This window comes from Xiphias gladius, chromosome 18 (assembly GCF_016859285.1).
Source record: "Xiphias gladius isolate SHS-SW01 ecotype Sanya breed wild chromosome 18, ASM1685928v1, whole genome shotgun sequence".
NCBI lineage: Eukaryota > Metazoa > Chordata > Actinopteri > Istiophoriformes > Xiphiidae > Xiphias > Xiphias gladius.
Window position 1 is genome coordinate 21,555,504 of NC_053417.1, and position 14,234 is coordinate 21,569,737.

The 14,234-nt window shown below is 39.6% G+C and overlaps 1 protein-coding gene across 2 annotated transcripts in view; it reads left to right on the top strand.

Annotated features, from left to right (window-relative positions):
• Positions 1–14,058, top strand: part of dlgap4a (discs, large (Drosophila) homolog-associated protein 4a) — an 89,924-nt gene extending 75,866 nt beyond the window's left edge. The window contains exons 7-12 of one of the 2 annotated variants that reach the window (XM_040153406.1): positions 5,390–5,817; positions 5,924–6,021; positions 7,438–7,874; positions 10,220–10,311; positions 10,801–10,953; positions 11,642–14,058. In XM_040153406.1, coding sequence (XP_040009340.1) covers positions 5,390–5,817; positions 5,924–6,021; positions 7,438–7,874; positions 10,220–10,311; positions 10,801–10,953; positions 11,642–11,866 — 1,433 coding nt within the window. In that variant the 3' untranslated portion in view covers positions 11,867–14,058. Of the gene's footprint in view, positions 1–5,389; positions 5,818–5,923; positions 6,022–6,813; positions 6,832–7,437; positions 7,875–10,219; positions 10,312–10,800; positions 10,954–11,641 lie in introns of those variants that run through there. The other variant, XM_040153407.1, reaches the window with a different exon arrangement.
• The last annotated feature ends 176 nt before the right edge of the window (positions 14,059–14,234 follow it).

The window sequence follows — 14,234 nt, forward strand, 5'->3', positions numbered from 1 at the left end:
AGGCTAACAGTCATTTATTATGACATCTAAGATCCATACTTCTGATGCAGAAATGCCTATATATATTTATACACACACACACACACACACACACACAGTATATTTGTAATTTCAGTAATTTTCCCATACATGATGCAAATATATGGTTGTTTGAAACTTTTCCCAGCTGACATGAGATTGATTTTTAGGCTAAGACACAGTTTTTTAAGTTATGTGCCAATTTTTGCAGTTAATTGAACATAGGCCAACTTTCTATAATATACAGTACCTTGCTGAATGATGCCCCATATGTGCTTAATCTGTTTGTCAGAAGTCATGCTCAGCCCTGTGTCCTGGTCTAATCTTTCAGTCTATGACTCCCACAGTCTGTCAGCCTGCCATACTCCTACAGTAAGACTGCTAATCTTGGACAGAGCTTCTGCTACCACCTCTTTTCATTATACTTGGCTGAAGTCCAGAGTTTAACCAAAGCTTATCCACAATAAGTTACAATACTGTTTATAAGTCTCAGTGTGTACTTTGCTTTTGTGTGTACTGAGCTTGCTGCTTCAGTAGAAGCTAATGTAAAACCACACTGTCTCCCCTTGCAAAGAAGTTCACTCTACAGCCTAAGTAACACACTTGACTGTAAGTCATATTCACTCAGTAATGAGCTCAGCAGTAATTAAGGATTTTTAAATCCCAAACCAGAAGACCAAACACTGTCACTCAAAATGAAAGAGAAGCTACTTCTGCTTTTTTTTAAACGGCTAATGGCAACAGTATTGAAAATGGTCATGTTCATTCAATTTGAGCCCGCTGTGGAGGGCCCATTAGTGGTAATTTGATAGTTCTAACACAGACCTGCTGACAGAGCCAGAGCATATCCTGGGTCAGAGACTGCATAGTTTTCACAAGTGAAGCAATTTAGTTTACATGTGATCATCATAGTAGTGGTGACAGCGTTGTAATTGATCTTAATTGTTTTCAGAGTAAAAGAAAGCTCTTGGGCCCCTGAAATAAGTGATTCATAGACAGCTGCTGTCCTCATTACTTGTCTCTTGTTTGAAAATGTAAAAATTTGAAATTGAATTTCTTTTCATTCTTTCAGTAGCTTAGCTGCTATGTTTTCCATAAGTAGTTGGACTAGAACTGAAAATTTAAGCAACTTCCTTGATCAGCTGTGGACCATCTGTTTGGTAATTAAGGATCATTATATCGTAAACAATACAAAAAGCAAGTTCAATGAAAGATTTAATTACACAAATGATGTGGGCTATTTTTGCAGCAGGGTCAGAGTGAACTCTGTATTTTTAAAAATCATTTGTAGTAATCATTGAGTCATATTAAATCAGTTACATGAACACAATTGCTGCTTCTGCTCTCGTTTCGCCTGTTCGTATTAAATCAATAAATCTAAGAAATCTACAAAACTGGATTTTTCTAATGATATCAATTAGATGAGATTAAATATGTAAAGCACATAGAGCTAATTATTTTTATCAACGAAAAAAGTTGGAGCCTACAAAGAAAAAATAAAATGGGCTGCCCCAGTCCCCTTACAACAGACAGTCTTACTGTGTTTCAAGAGCATGAAGCTATTATTTACATGATGGGGTTGAATATTATGCAGCCAGTTAACTGTAACTCCTTGTTGATAAAAATTTCAACAGTAATGCAAAGAATAATATCGCAAAGAGGAAGCATCTGCAGCGAATTGGTTAAACAAAGAGCTGCAGACAAGTTACTTGCATCAGTTTGTGTAAGCGTTACCTGACAGGTCATTATGGAAAAGGAGGCTGCGTTAAGACCAGCTTCAACTCTGCATACAAAGAGGGGTTTAAAATTCTATCCCATCGTGGTATAAACCTCTGAGCCAGTGTTTTTGCTTTTGAGAAGCACTCAACTTCACGGATCTGTTACTTAAACTGGCCTTACTGGATTGTTTGAACACGGGGCTGATTTTGGTCTGAGTGCATGGTAACACTGTTTACTGTGCCATTCTTGTTATATCTTAAAACAATTGTGATATTTTAGGCTCAGTCAATGTTGGTTGCAGTAAGCACTATACAGTTTTCCCACCTCTATAGAAATTGGGCACAAGTCCAACCACTGACCTTCTGGGTCAGCCAGCTTTGCGATTTGGCTGTTAATCATTAACATCTCTAATTTGGACTGTTGTTCATTCATCATGCATTCAGTGGTCAGACCTCGATTGTGATAAAGGACCTGATGATTGAAGGTGGGATGACCTTTAGGGTTCTGAAGAAGGAAATGCTTCAGCTTAAGGGTATTTGCTGGCCCTGCCCCAGAAATCCAGGGTCTGGGCAGCTTGTCCATATCCTAATTACTTCTTGGCACTGTCCCCAAGGCAGTGGATAGGGAGCTCGCCATCACACTACATATTACAGTAGGACAGCAAAATGGATTGTGCCCTTTGCTAAAGGTGCGAATAATCTGCAAATAGCCCGCTTCACTATGACCTATGTGTTGTTGTTGCTCATAAATAGTGCTGTTGTAGAACTGAGTGGGAACTGAGCGTGTGTGGGTCAACTGGTGATGGATATTGGCTTAGAAGAGATTATCTATTTCAGTGTAAATCTTTATTATTCATTTTATAGCTTTGTGTGAGTAAGAGATGCACTGCAGCCTTGTAGACACAACAAATGAGAGGCATTTGTTAAGACTCAGGGTGTAATAGGACACACAAACTTCGGGAATGTTATGCATCTGTGCTACGAGTGCCACAAGAAGTCTCTCATTCTTTCAGAATAAACGTTCTGTTGTTGGTTGGATATGTTCTGAGATGAGATTGTCACTGCTGGTCAGGGCTACATGAGCAACTCGTGAACTACATGGAGTGGATTCCACAGCCCTAGTTGTGTATGTTGGTGGGATTTAATGAGGGCTTTACTGGTGCTGTGACTCACAAGCTGATGATGGAAGTGCAGCGCCCTCAAAATTACAGAGTGTAAGGTTGCTATTTGGATTGAAACCAATACCGGAGAGAATTAACACTAAATTTTCTTAAATTACTTTCTTGGCTAGCTAATTTTAAAGAAATATTTCATCCGTCATGTGTGGGTGAATGCTGTACAAGGGCGAAAGTATTTACTGTGTGTTTTGCAATTCTTTCAGTCATATGGTACCAGTCAGCCAGCTGTTGAAGTAGCATCTACAAAAAACCACCCCGAGACCCCCCCCCAATTCTTGAAGAAAGCCTGTATTTTTTTTTTTTTTTGTTTTTGTTTTGGTTTCTCATGTTGTTTTACCATAGTTAACTCTGTATCTTCCACCACAACCCTGAAGTCAGACTGATGACAGGAAAAGAGGCACCAGTCCCATTCCTTGTCCCTGAATGAGATTGTTCTTACTAGTAATCCACTTTAAGGCCTCATTTAAGTTTCTGTTGAAAGAGTTTGTGAATCCAAGGTTCATATGTCAATGACAAAAAGTGAAACCTTTATTAAGCAGTCTACACTCTGTGAGCATTGGTGGCTCTAGTCCAATTTTTCATTTAAAAGAAATTAAATAATTGCCAGTATTGATCCCCATTTATCATTAACATTAATGATAACTGAGTTAGTTTACTAATAGATTGTGTTTGGAATTTAACAGTTAAAAGGTTGTAGTATATCAGCATTTTTTATAGATAATTATCGGTGTCTGTTGCATTTCATATCAGTCATAATATTGACAATATTTAGGATAATATGCTGAGTATAACTGTATTGTAAAAAAAAAAAAAAAAAAAATCCAAAAAATGAAGATCATACATGTTATTTAAACAAGCAACAACAGATTTTCCAAATAGTTGCTTATACAACATTCAACAGTTACGGAGCAACATTATCATTCATTTGGAGTCATGTCTCTGGCCACGTGATGAATCTAAGTCCAATATTCACTCTCCTTTTTAGCTCTGTTTTTTGTCTCTACCAACTCCTGGGGGGGAATATCTGGCTCTTTAGCCGCTAAATCCTCTACTATGTTCACCAGTTATTTGCTAACTATGTCTGTCTGCTGTTTGGAGCTGAGCAGGTAGTGTACAGTCGGTCTATAGAGCTTTTTTGTCTTTTTCGTTGAAAACAGCTGCTTGTTGTGGCTGATAATGATGCTATGAGAGCAACAAGAGTGAACCAAAACAGTAAAGTCGAACAGTGAAAAGAGTGAACGGAAACTCACTATAAAATTTCATAAAGCGGAGGGGAGCTGCAGATTCAGGTGATAATTTTCTCCAAGTTCATTGTGAAAGTGACCCCTTTTATATTGCAATTTGATATATTGTTATAATAAATATCAATTATAGCCGCAAAATATGGCATACTTCCAAGTAAAATGCAGTCCTGGTAATTTAACTGATGGGTTATTGACATTGACATGATTTGATCATGTTTTAAATTTTTTGTTTTAATTTGTGTAAATATTATGTAGGAGATTGTTATCAGTACACATGGTGATTTGTCCAGTCTTGTCACTAGCTTTAGATTTCTGACTAGTGAGGCTATTTCATCGCAGGAATGTTCTCAGACGAAATCTGTTTCAAGCAGAGGAACTAGAAACTAATGCTAGTGTCTGTATGGTAGATCCATGTGCCACACTAGTCCGTGCTCCAGGCTTTCCAATGGCTGAATCACATGAATGAGCTGAGAGCATGGGTAAACTAGAGACAGAGAGCTAGCGAGTGAATGAGAGAGAGGGAGCAGTGATGAGAGAACAAAGCTAGTGAAGAAGAGAAATAAAATATTCTTTCCTAATAATCTAATTGCTTTAGCAGAACTAAATAACTATCAAGCACTCAGCAGATCATCAAATTCTGAGACAGGAATTGTGGAGATTTCAGTCTTCTTTTCCCCATCTGCATATCTCCATTTCATCCATTCATAACATCCACTGAAACATGTCATGCAACAGTCAATCTAAAAAAACAGGATAACTGTGTTGTTGTTTGCCTAATCTTTACAGTTCTTCAGATGTGCAAACAGGAAAGCAAAATAAGGACAGTTTAGTTCCCAATTTAGTTCCTGGAACTGCTTGGTTGAAAATGGCTTTGAGCAGAGAAAACAGACTTGTCCTGTCAGACAGTCCCCAGAGCTAAGGGTTGTGAAGATGTGGCATGTAAAGGAAGATCCCCAGAGACAGACTGACGTCAGTGGAACACAACCACCAGCAGAAAACAGAGAGATAACTTTTACATCCAATAAGGGCAAAGTGCACGTTTGTTTTTCAGATGAGCCATGTTTATGGTTACATTTTTTTGGAGCTCAGCAGGCTCAAATAGCTTATGTTTAGTTGCACAGTTTTATTTTACTGATGCTTTCTTTCTAAAGTCTGAAGGGACAAAGAACAGGTTTTTCATTCTAAGCTCTCCTTTTTCTGTCTTTTTTGTATCTGCCTCTTCTGCCAGCAGTCAGCAGTAGGAAGGCTCCTCCTCCAGTCCCACCCCGCATCACCTCCAAGCCCCTCATCTCAGTGACGCTGCAGAGCAGCACCGAGTCAGCCCAAGACACATACCTTGACCAGCAGGACCGCGGCAGTGAGGCCAACAGCCAATCAGGACGCAGCAACTCCTCTGACAGTCTCTGTAGCATTCGGACAGGCAGTCTGGCTAAGGTGACCCAGCCTTTACCAGCTGCTGTCCCTTCTGCAACCCCTGCAGCCGCTGCAGGCTCTGTACCTCCTGTTCCAGCCCCTCGTGACCTCCCTCCTACCATCACACTCTCCACTGCCACCACTTTCACATCTCCCCAGCCCCAAAATGACACCTTGATCACTGGTGTCACCCTAGAGCAGGCCCCGACTGCGCCCAAGAGGAAACTGTCCTCAATCGGAATTCAGGTAAGATTTGTCTACTTGTGTAGTGGGATACATTCATACTGGGAGAAGGCTAAAAACACCTTCACAATTGTGTTTGACTGTTCTTCTGGTGTCCACAATTATTTAGGTGGATTGCCTTGTTCCAATTCCAAGAGAGGAACCACTACCCCTGGCTACACCCCTAAAATTTCAGTCAATAGGAGTTCAAGTGGAGAACGGCAGGCCGTGAGTATACACTCACATCTAACATAACAGTGAATGTGAAGCCATAAGTAATGATCTGAGGGTTTATGTGTATTATAGATATCATGAAGATGTTATGAAGACCGGATGTACTTGATAAGAAATAGGACTTAGAAGATATTAACGCATACATACTGTGATACTGCCATTGATAGTATCATTGCACGAATGTATACCAATCAGCCACAACACTGAAACTGGTAACTGGTTTTAATGTTGAGGCTGATCAATGTATATTGAGATGTAATAGGTTACTGATCTTGAAGTAGCATCTTTAAAAGACTTTGACTTAAACCGTCTCTATGCCCCACATAATTAAATTACATACTGGCCTGCTGAGCTTGTAAAATATGTATCTGCAGCTACATAGTGTTAACAAATGGAACATAGACTATTTCAGTATAAAAACTGTGTATGAATCAGAACGCAAAAGTCTTTATTTAATTAGAAATAAATCAATCATCGGAACTGAAGGCAGCCGAAAAGTTAGTATGGGAGGGGTAGTGGTGGCATAAAGGTTAGGCAAGTGGGCTTCTCTAAGGAGGTTTATTCCCGGACCGGTAGGATAAATATTGTTGGGGAAAGTGAAAGAGCAGTGAGCGCAGAGGTGCCCCCAGGAAAGGCCTTTAACCCTCAACTGATCCAGTGTGTGCTGCTCAGTGGCCGGCAGGTCAGACTGTGTTTGTACAGGGCAGCCTCCAGGTGTGAATGTGTGTAACTGTGCTAGTGTCAACAGGGGTTTCCTGAAAAAGAGAGCCGGGCTGTCAGCAGTACTTTCCTGGTTAGATAAAGGTCTAAAATTATTATTAATATTACATTTTGTACATTTCCCATGTAGTAACATATTGATATTAAAACAAATCATAATGTTGTGATATAGATTTTTGACCCTGTTTCCAGGCCTTTGTGTCTGAATGCACTGTAGCTGTTGCTGGCTGTCTTGCTTTTCCCTCTATAACTGCGCACACTCGCCGTGTTTTGCTGGTGAATCTGCAGCCTGTGTACAGCCAGTGGCTAAGGTCATTCAGCAGTGAGCTGAACATAGCGAGAAACTGCCCATTTAAACTTTTCCGGTGCACTGTAATTTCTTTTAATCACATTTGTTTGACAGCCCGCTTCCTTTTCTCCTGCTCATTATCTCTGAAGCCAGCAGTCCACTAAGCTTCCATATTGTATACCTGATTTGTTGTTAATGTCCATCCTCGATACTGTCTTTTCTGCCTCTTTGTGCTTTTTTTTTTTTTAGTAAATGATGCTAGACCATCATCTGCCATAAAGTCCTGTCAGTTAAACTCACTGACCTCAAACTGTTACTGTGGAGTATGTTTGACGCATCACTTCATTGTCTTATTTGCTTAACTGTCTGTCACGAGCTGATGTTTATGCATGTCTCTGCAGCCTCAGCCGGGACAACAGCATGGCCTCCAGACAAAATACAGTGACCGAGCTTCAGGAGCCCCAGGATGCCGCACCTACAGAAAACAACACAGCCAACTGCACCAACAGTCAAACAGTTAATACCACTGCACCCAACGGACAGGACAAAGCCATGGAACAGCAGCCCGTTAAACACACCTCAGCCCCATCCAGGATATTAATCTCACCCCCAGAGACTCTCGATCCGGCTTTAGACCCCTCCTCGTTGCCACCGCCAGACCCCAGCCTGGAGACCGGAAACTGCAGCACCCAAGGAGATTGTGTTCAACCCAGCACACCAGCTTGCCTACGAGACGGTAACTGGTTTCTGAAGCTGCTGCAGGCGGAAACAGGCCGCATGGAGGGCTGGTGTCACCAGATGGAGCAGGAGACCAAAGACAACAAGCTCTCAGAAGATGGTAAGTGACATGAAGTGCCTATCGAAACATTTGGGTCCTGTTTACACTTGTCATTTCAAGAGTCTCGGATCCACAAAAAATCCAGATGAGATTTTAAGACACTTTAGTTTATACTTAGCTACTTATACTGTATACAGTATGTGTCCCAGTTGGCCAGATTACAAAACTGATTGCAATATATCTTGGTTTTCCTGGGCCTCGTGTATAATCCAATTTAGAGGGTGGTGGTAATGGACCTGAGGCTGTTTAAGTAATTTCCAAAATGCCATAAGATGATCAACCTCAACGCTTTCACAGTTGAAAGCCGCTTCTTCACCCACACAGATCCTTCAGTCAAACTGATCAAGGATCAGATAAATGCTTCAACACCTCTGTGTTTCTTCTATATGGTCTGTATTGAATTCACCCAAGCCACTTTTTCCTGTTAGTACAGGGAGAATGATGGTAAATTTTAGAGTAAGTTTAATTGCCATTATCATAACAGACAGACCCTGCTAGAGGCTATTTCTGATCTGGTTACTCTTGGAGTAAATATTACTCCTTTTTAACATCTGGCTAGCATGTGCCTCAAACCCCTCCAGAGTTAGTTTGAACGATTGGATTTCAATCTGTTCTGAATACTCCTTAGATGTATTTACACTTTTCTGAGGTTGGATAGCTATTGGATTGGCCCAAGACACATGAAGAGACAAAGTGTAAAACAGGTCTTAATGATCTCACAATGACTTAATTAAATGTTTGTTTATTTTAATTACTTCTTCATTTTAACAGGTAATCTCTTTGAGACTGTGATCCTTTTTCAAGAGAGATGTGTCTGCAAGAAAAACATATACTGTTTAAAAATGGAAAGAGAAAATTCAAACAAACAAGTTACGACTGTTTTACATTTAAGAAAAGCAATTACAAGTGAAATTGCAAATACTTGAGTATAGTCTTTTAAAATCCTCAAGTGAAATGGCAGATTTCAAAGTTGTTTGCAGCTCATTCTATTTGTAGGGAGTATAGTTTGTGAAACAAGTTTTCCCATGCTCAGTTTGAACATGAGGTACAGCTCATTTTAAAATGTTCTGTGACCTGATATTCTAAGTACTGTGTACTGAGGCAGTTTTGGCACAGCATTATAGATAAATAACATACAATGCAATTTCTCTCTGTCAGTCGAGGAGGACCATCCCTCCTTTTTATATAAGATGCAATGGTGAGTGAGGAATTCATCACCTGTGTTTAAGGTGCAGTGCACTGTAATACACAGAGACAAGAAGCATTATATACACAATATCACCATAATATAGAGCAGTCATAATAGTAGATTGCACAATGGTCTTCCAATTTACAAAAGAGAGGCATGATTTGTTTCTATACAAAAAGACCATTTTGAACTTCAGTTTGTTAGTCCACAAAGCCAAAATGTGCTATTCCAGAGAAATTAAGAAGGTAAAGGTTAATTATATAGCAACTTTCTAGATGAGGCATCACAAAGTACTTCACAATAAAAGACAAAAGAAAATACAGAAACATAAAACTGAGGCCCCATATATTGTAATTAAAAATAGAGTAAATAGCTTGTCAAGTCAGTGATGTGAAGATTTGAATTGATGTCCCTGTTACTGAAGTTCACAGACAGGGGATTAGGTCAGGCCTCATCAGTGTTGACTCTAGACAATGAGACCAAGCACGACAAACTCATTACTGCTAATGAGTCAAAGAAATGCTTCTCATTAGAGTGGGAGTAAGCTTTGTTTTAGCGGTAACAGAGCCATCGCAGAGTCATTTCACTTTCTTTTCTCCCAGAATACCACTCAGGCTTTCGGAGGAGCTATCTCTGCAGTGTCTTAAATATGAATGAGCAAGGAGCAGACTTGCAGTAGAGGCTCCATCAAATTATCATTCCTCCTGCTGTCTGCGGACCTGAATTATGAATTTCTATTTACATGCAAATATTAGGCGTAAAATAGCTGAATAAAGAGTCATTTGTTGTCCTCCCTTAGATTGAGTTAATAAATTACCTCTTAAGGAAATAATTTACCGTCACAGAATGTTAAATGGTAAATGTTATCAAAAATATTTCATTACTAGACATCAGGAATAAATTCTATGCAGTCACCCATTCCTGTGTCTTGATGTAGCTCTTACCCTTCATTTACTGTATCTCCCAAGTTCAAAAGTTCCTGTGACTTTACTCGTATTTCAAAGTAGTATTCTTTTATTTCTTTTTTGTAGTGTTATGTATATTTTGTTTTTGTTTGTTTTTTTGTTTGTTACGCTCAAAATGTTTCTTTAATTTCGCGTCCGCTCATTCTTGTCAGCTTGCTGATGATTGATCATATTCTTCTCTGCTTTTGTAGTGTTGGGGACAATCCGCAGTGCAGTAGGCAGCGCTCAGCTCCTCATGTCACAGAAGTTCGAGCAGTTTAGAGGGCTCTGTAATGAGAACTTGGTGAGTGGCTCCATTATATCCTATTGAAACCCTCTCTTGATACGCTACCCTACTACATGTTTTTGTTAGCCTCTCAAATTCTTATTGACCTCAGTTGCTTTCATCTTTGTACTGCCAACATCATTTGTCCTACGCACATCGACATGCGGAAGTCTTCCAAATACATTACATTTACAGAGGAACCAGAGATATAAAATCCTCGATAATTTATTCAGTCATATTTAGTGTGATAGATGATCATTTGGCTTACTTAATTCAGCTGTCTGCTGTTTCCTCTTGTCAGACATTTGCTACTACAGGTTTAATATTACTGAAATTGAATAATCTCTGAAAGTTGATTGGTGTCAAATGTGTTTTCTCTCCATCCATTTGCTTGAAGAGAGGCTGCCCAGGAAATATGTCTGTGGGGAGGGATGTGATTAATTCTCTGATTTGGCCAAAGCCATTCATCTATCACTTCTCTATACTGTCTCATTTTCCTCTCACTAGAACGTGAATGCCAACCCACGACCGACGGCACAGGACCTCGCAGGGTTCTGGGATCTGCTACAACTCTCAATAGAAGACATCAGCATGAAATTTGATGAGCTCTACCAACTGAAAGCCAACAACTGGCAACTTCCTGAGAAACCGGAGAAGAAGGTGATGTTTGGTGCCAAACAGTATTGAAAATACTGACGTTCTTTTGGGTAGTAACTCAAGTAGAGTTTTAACTATTAAGTTCAATTTATAGTCGGCGCAAGGGGGTTAACGGTAGTGCCGCTGTAGGTATCTACGGCGTAGGTTTTGATTTGTAGTTGATAGTCGGATTTAAATCGTTAATCACATCTGCAATGTTAAGCCGTATCATGCTTTATATTCCCCACAGTAATTGTGTTTACATTATTTCATTTACTTTGTGATACAGAGCGACAGTGAGCCATACACATAGATTTATAGAAATCGAGTTACATCCTGGTTACTTATAACGTTATTCTGCTGTGTTTCGTCACTAAATGGGAGACTAATGCACTGGCTGTTAGTCCAATAAATCAAGTAATTCGAACATGTCAACTTGTCCTCTGGGAAATCATAATGCACATTTTTCACAATTTTCTAATAATTTATAGACAAAACGACTGTCAAAAATAATCTCCAGATTAATCAGTAATGAATATAATTCTTGTTGCAGCCCTCAATTTAAACCTAGAGGAGTTTGACTTTTCTGTTAACTATAAATTTACAACTTAATAAAGCTATGCTTAATAGCATACAAATAACAGTATATCAGCACCACTGGAGGTTGCCACACCGTACTTTATTCCTCTTTCTTCTTGACATATTTCCTCAGGTTGAAAACAAGCAGCTTCCATCATCTGTGTCAAAGAAGCAGTCTAAACCCAAACTGTCAGCAGGGAAAGACAGGAGTGTGGACTCGGCTGTGGACAAGCAGCGGCAAGAAGCCAGAAAACGGCTGATGGCAGCAAAGCGCGCGGCATCAGTACGACAGAACTCCGCCACAGAAAGCGCTGACAGCATTGAAATCTACGTCCCCGAGGCACAAACCCGCCTCTGAAATTGAACCAGCACCGATCATCTAGGATAATCCTGACTCACTTCAGACATTCATTGACACAAACACACAAACAGCTCTGAGAAAAACACACAGACCTACAACGGATGCACAGAGGCCGATCCCTCATAGCAGCACAGCCGATGACAGGAGAAATGTGGGGATCACAGGGCACCGCAACAATCCAGAATAATGCAGATCATCACCCTGCTGCCATGGGACAGAAATGACATTGACAGATGTTTAATACTATTGTTATTATTGTTATTATTGACATTATAATAATTATTATCTCTTAAAGTATATCAAGACTGTCTTAAATGTGCAAGTATCTTGGATAAGGACATCCTGTACCTTGTGAGCTGAAGAATCTTGGTATCCCAGAAGTTTACTCTCTTGAAACTCCCTTCACTGCTGAGTCTACCGGCAAGTTGTGGCTGCCTGGTTTACGAGCTGAGCTACCATCCACACACACTCAGGACACACATGCAGGTGTACTCACTGTCCACAGAGTCTTCCTGTTCTCTATTTGTATTAGGCTGCCACTCGTTGGGTGTGGTGTGTACGCTTTACTGTGTAAGAGTCATGAGATGGCGTTAATGTACTCAGAGGTTTAAAATGCAGAGAACCAGTGGAAGGCAGTAGCATATATATTATAAATATCACACTATTACAATGTCCATTTTGTAAATGTTGTATACCAGATTATTTGTTAGAAAGAGGTCAGTGTTCAGTACCAAGGTAGTTTTTTATAGATCGAGTACATGTACTGTCATGATATATTAGCACTTGATGCAATCACTCACTCCACCTCTCATTCCCTTTCGCTCCTATTCACAAATGCACACTGCACAGTCTGTGTCTGTGAATACCCATTGTTAAAGTCTTACATTTTTTTTTTTTTTTGGTCAAGGGATGTGAGGACTGACTGCCCAGCCAGTGAGCTACAGAGGAATGTATAAAGTGTATGCATTTACGGCTCATGTTGACTTGATCACTGCACTTTCCATTCACCTTAGATCAAGTTCGCCCACCCTTGTTTGCCTGATCATTCTGACTTTCACTGCATCTTCGTGTGATGCAGGGGACCAACGCTCACCACTTGATATGGCATTCCCATTCAGCCAGACTATATGTGATAGGGTGGGGGTTTACTTGCTACTGGAAAGGAAATGGAATAACATAGCAATAATAAAATCATATTAGAACAAGCAATGCAGTAGGTACCCAGTCTTAAATTATTTAATTCAGCTTCTCCAATAAGACTTTCTTAGCATGAAGGATGAATGTTTATTTCTTGTATGAACTGACTGCCCTTGAAAAGACTAAAATCTCAGGTTGAACACTCAAGCTTGTGAGTAAAAACCACTATGGATTGATAATTTATTATATAACCTCAAATGAACTGGCCAAATGCTCAGGGTCATTGCCAAATATTTAAATTCCAGACCTTCTCAGTGTTCTTCAATAAGAAAAATAAGTTCACCTAAGGTTTGGATCAGTGAAGTACAGGTTTAGTTTGACACTAAAATCAGCCGTCTCCTTCACTCCCCTTTCTAGCAGCTTGAACTCCCACCCATTTTTTGAGGATGAATAACTGTGGTACATTTTTAATTTAAATTTTAATGTCATTTGACACGTTTTGTGACTTTGAAATGAGGTGAACTTAAACATGTCTTGACTTCTGTAATTATAAAAATTAACGGTGCTGCGAGGGATTTCGTATTGTGCCAAGACGGCAATGATCATCAACATTTCAGTGTCATTTGATAAAGCTTTTATTTAAAGTGATTAGTTTATTTAATCTGCTCATGAGTTCAGCTGTCCATGTGCGCATTCTCAGCAAAGTTTGTTTTTGTGTCAGCTCACTCCATATACGTTATGCCTACACTTGGAGCACGGGACTGGAATAGTTTCCATGTTTCAGTTTTCTCAAATGGAAACACAGGTGCCAAGGGTACATGAGTGGAACGGGGAATAGCAGTTACTCATGTGCAAGTGTAGGTTCCCTCACTAGTTTTTCAGGGTTTTTTTTTTTTGTTTGTTGTTTTTTGTTTTTTTGTTTTTTAGTAAGAGCTGGCTCTCCCCCTACTGGTCAGTCCTTGCCTGACACTCCAGACATCTTGTTTTGCTCCATTTTGAATCCTTAGTTATCAATCAAGAAATAAAGTTGAGCTGGGAATGCTGACACAATACCAAGTTGTTAATTTTCTTATTCTCTTATTTGTATTACATCAACAATGGACATGTGCATTTCATTGTCCAAAGAAATCATTAAACATCCCTTTGCTACATGTCCTGGTCATCATTCTTGCTGTCTTTTTTTTTATTTTTTTATTTTTTTTTTTTTTTATTGCAGTCATCCATAATA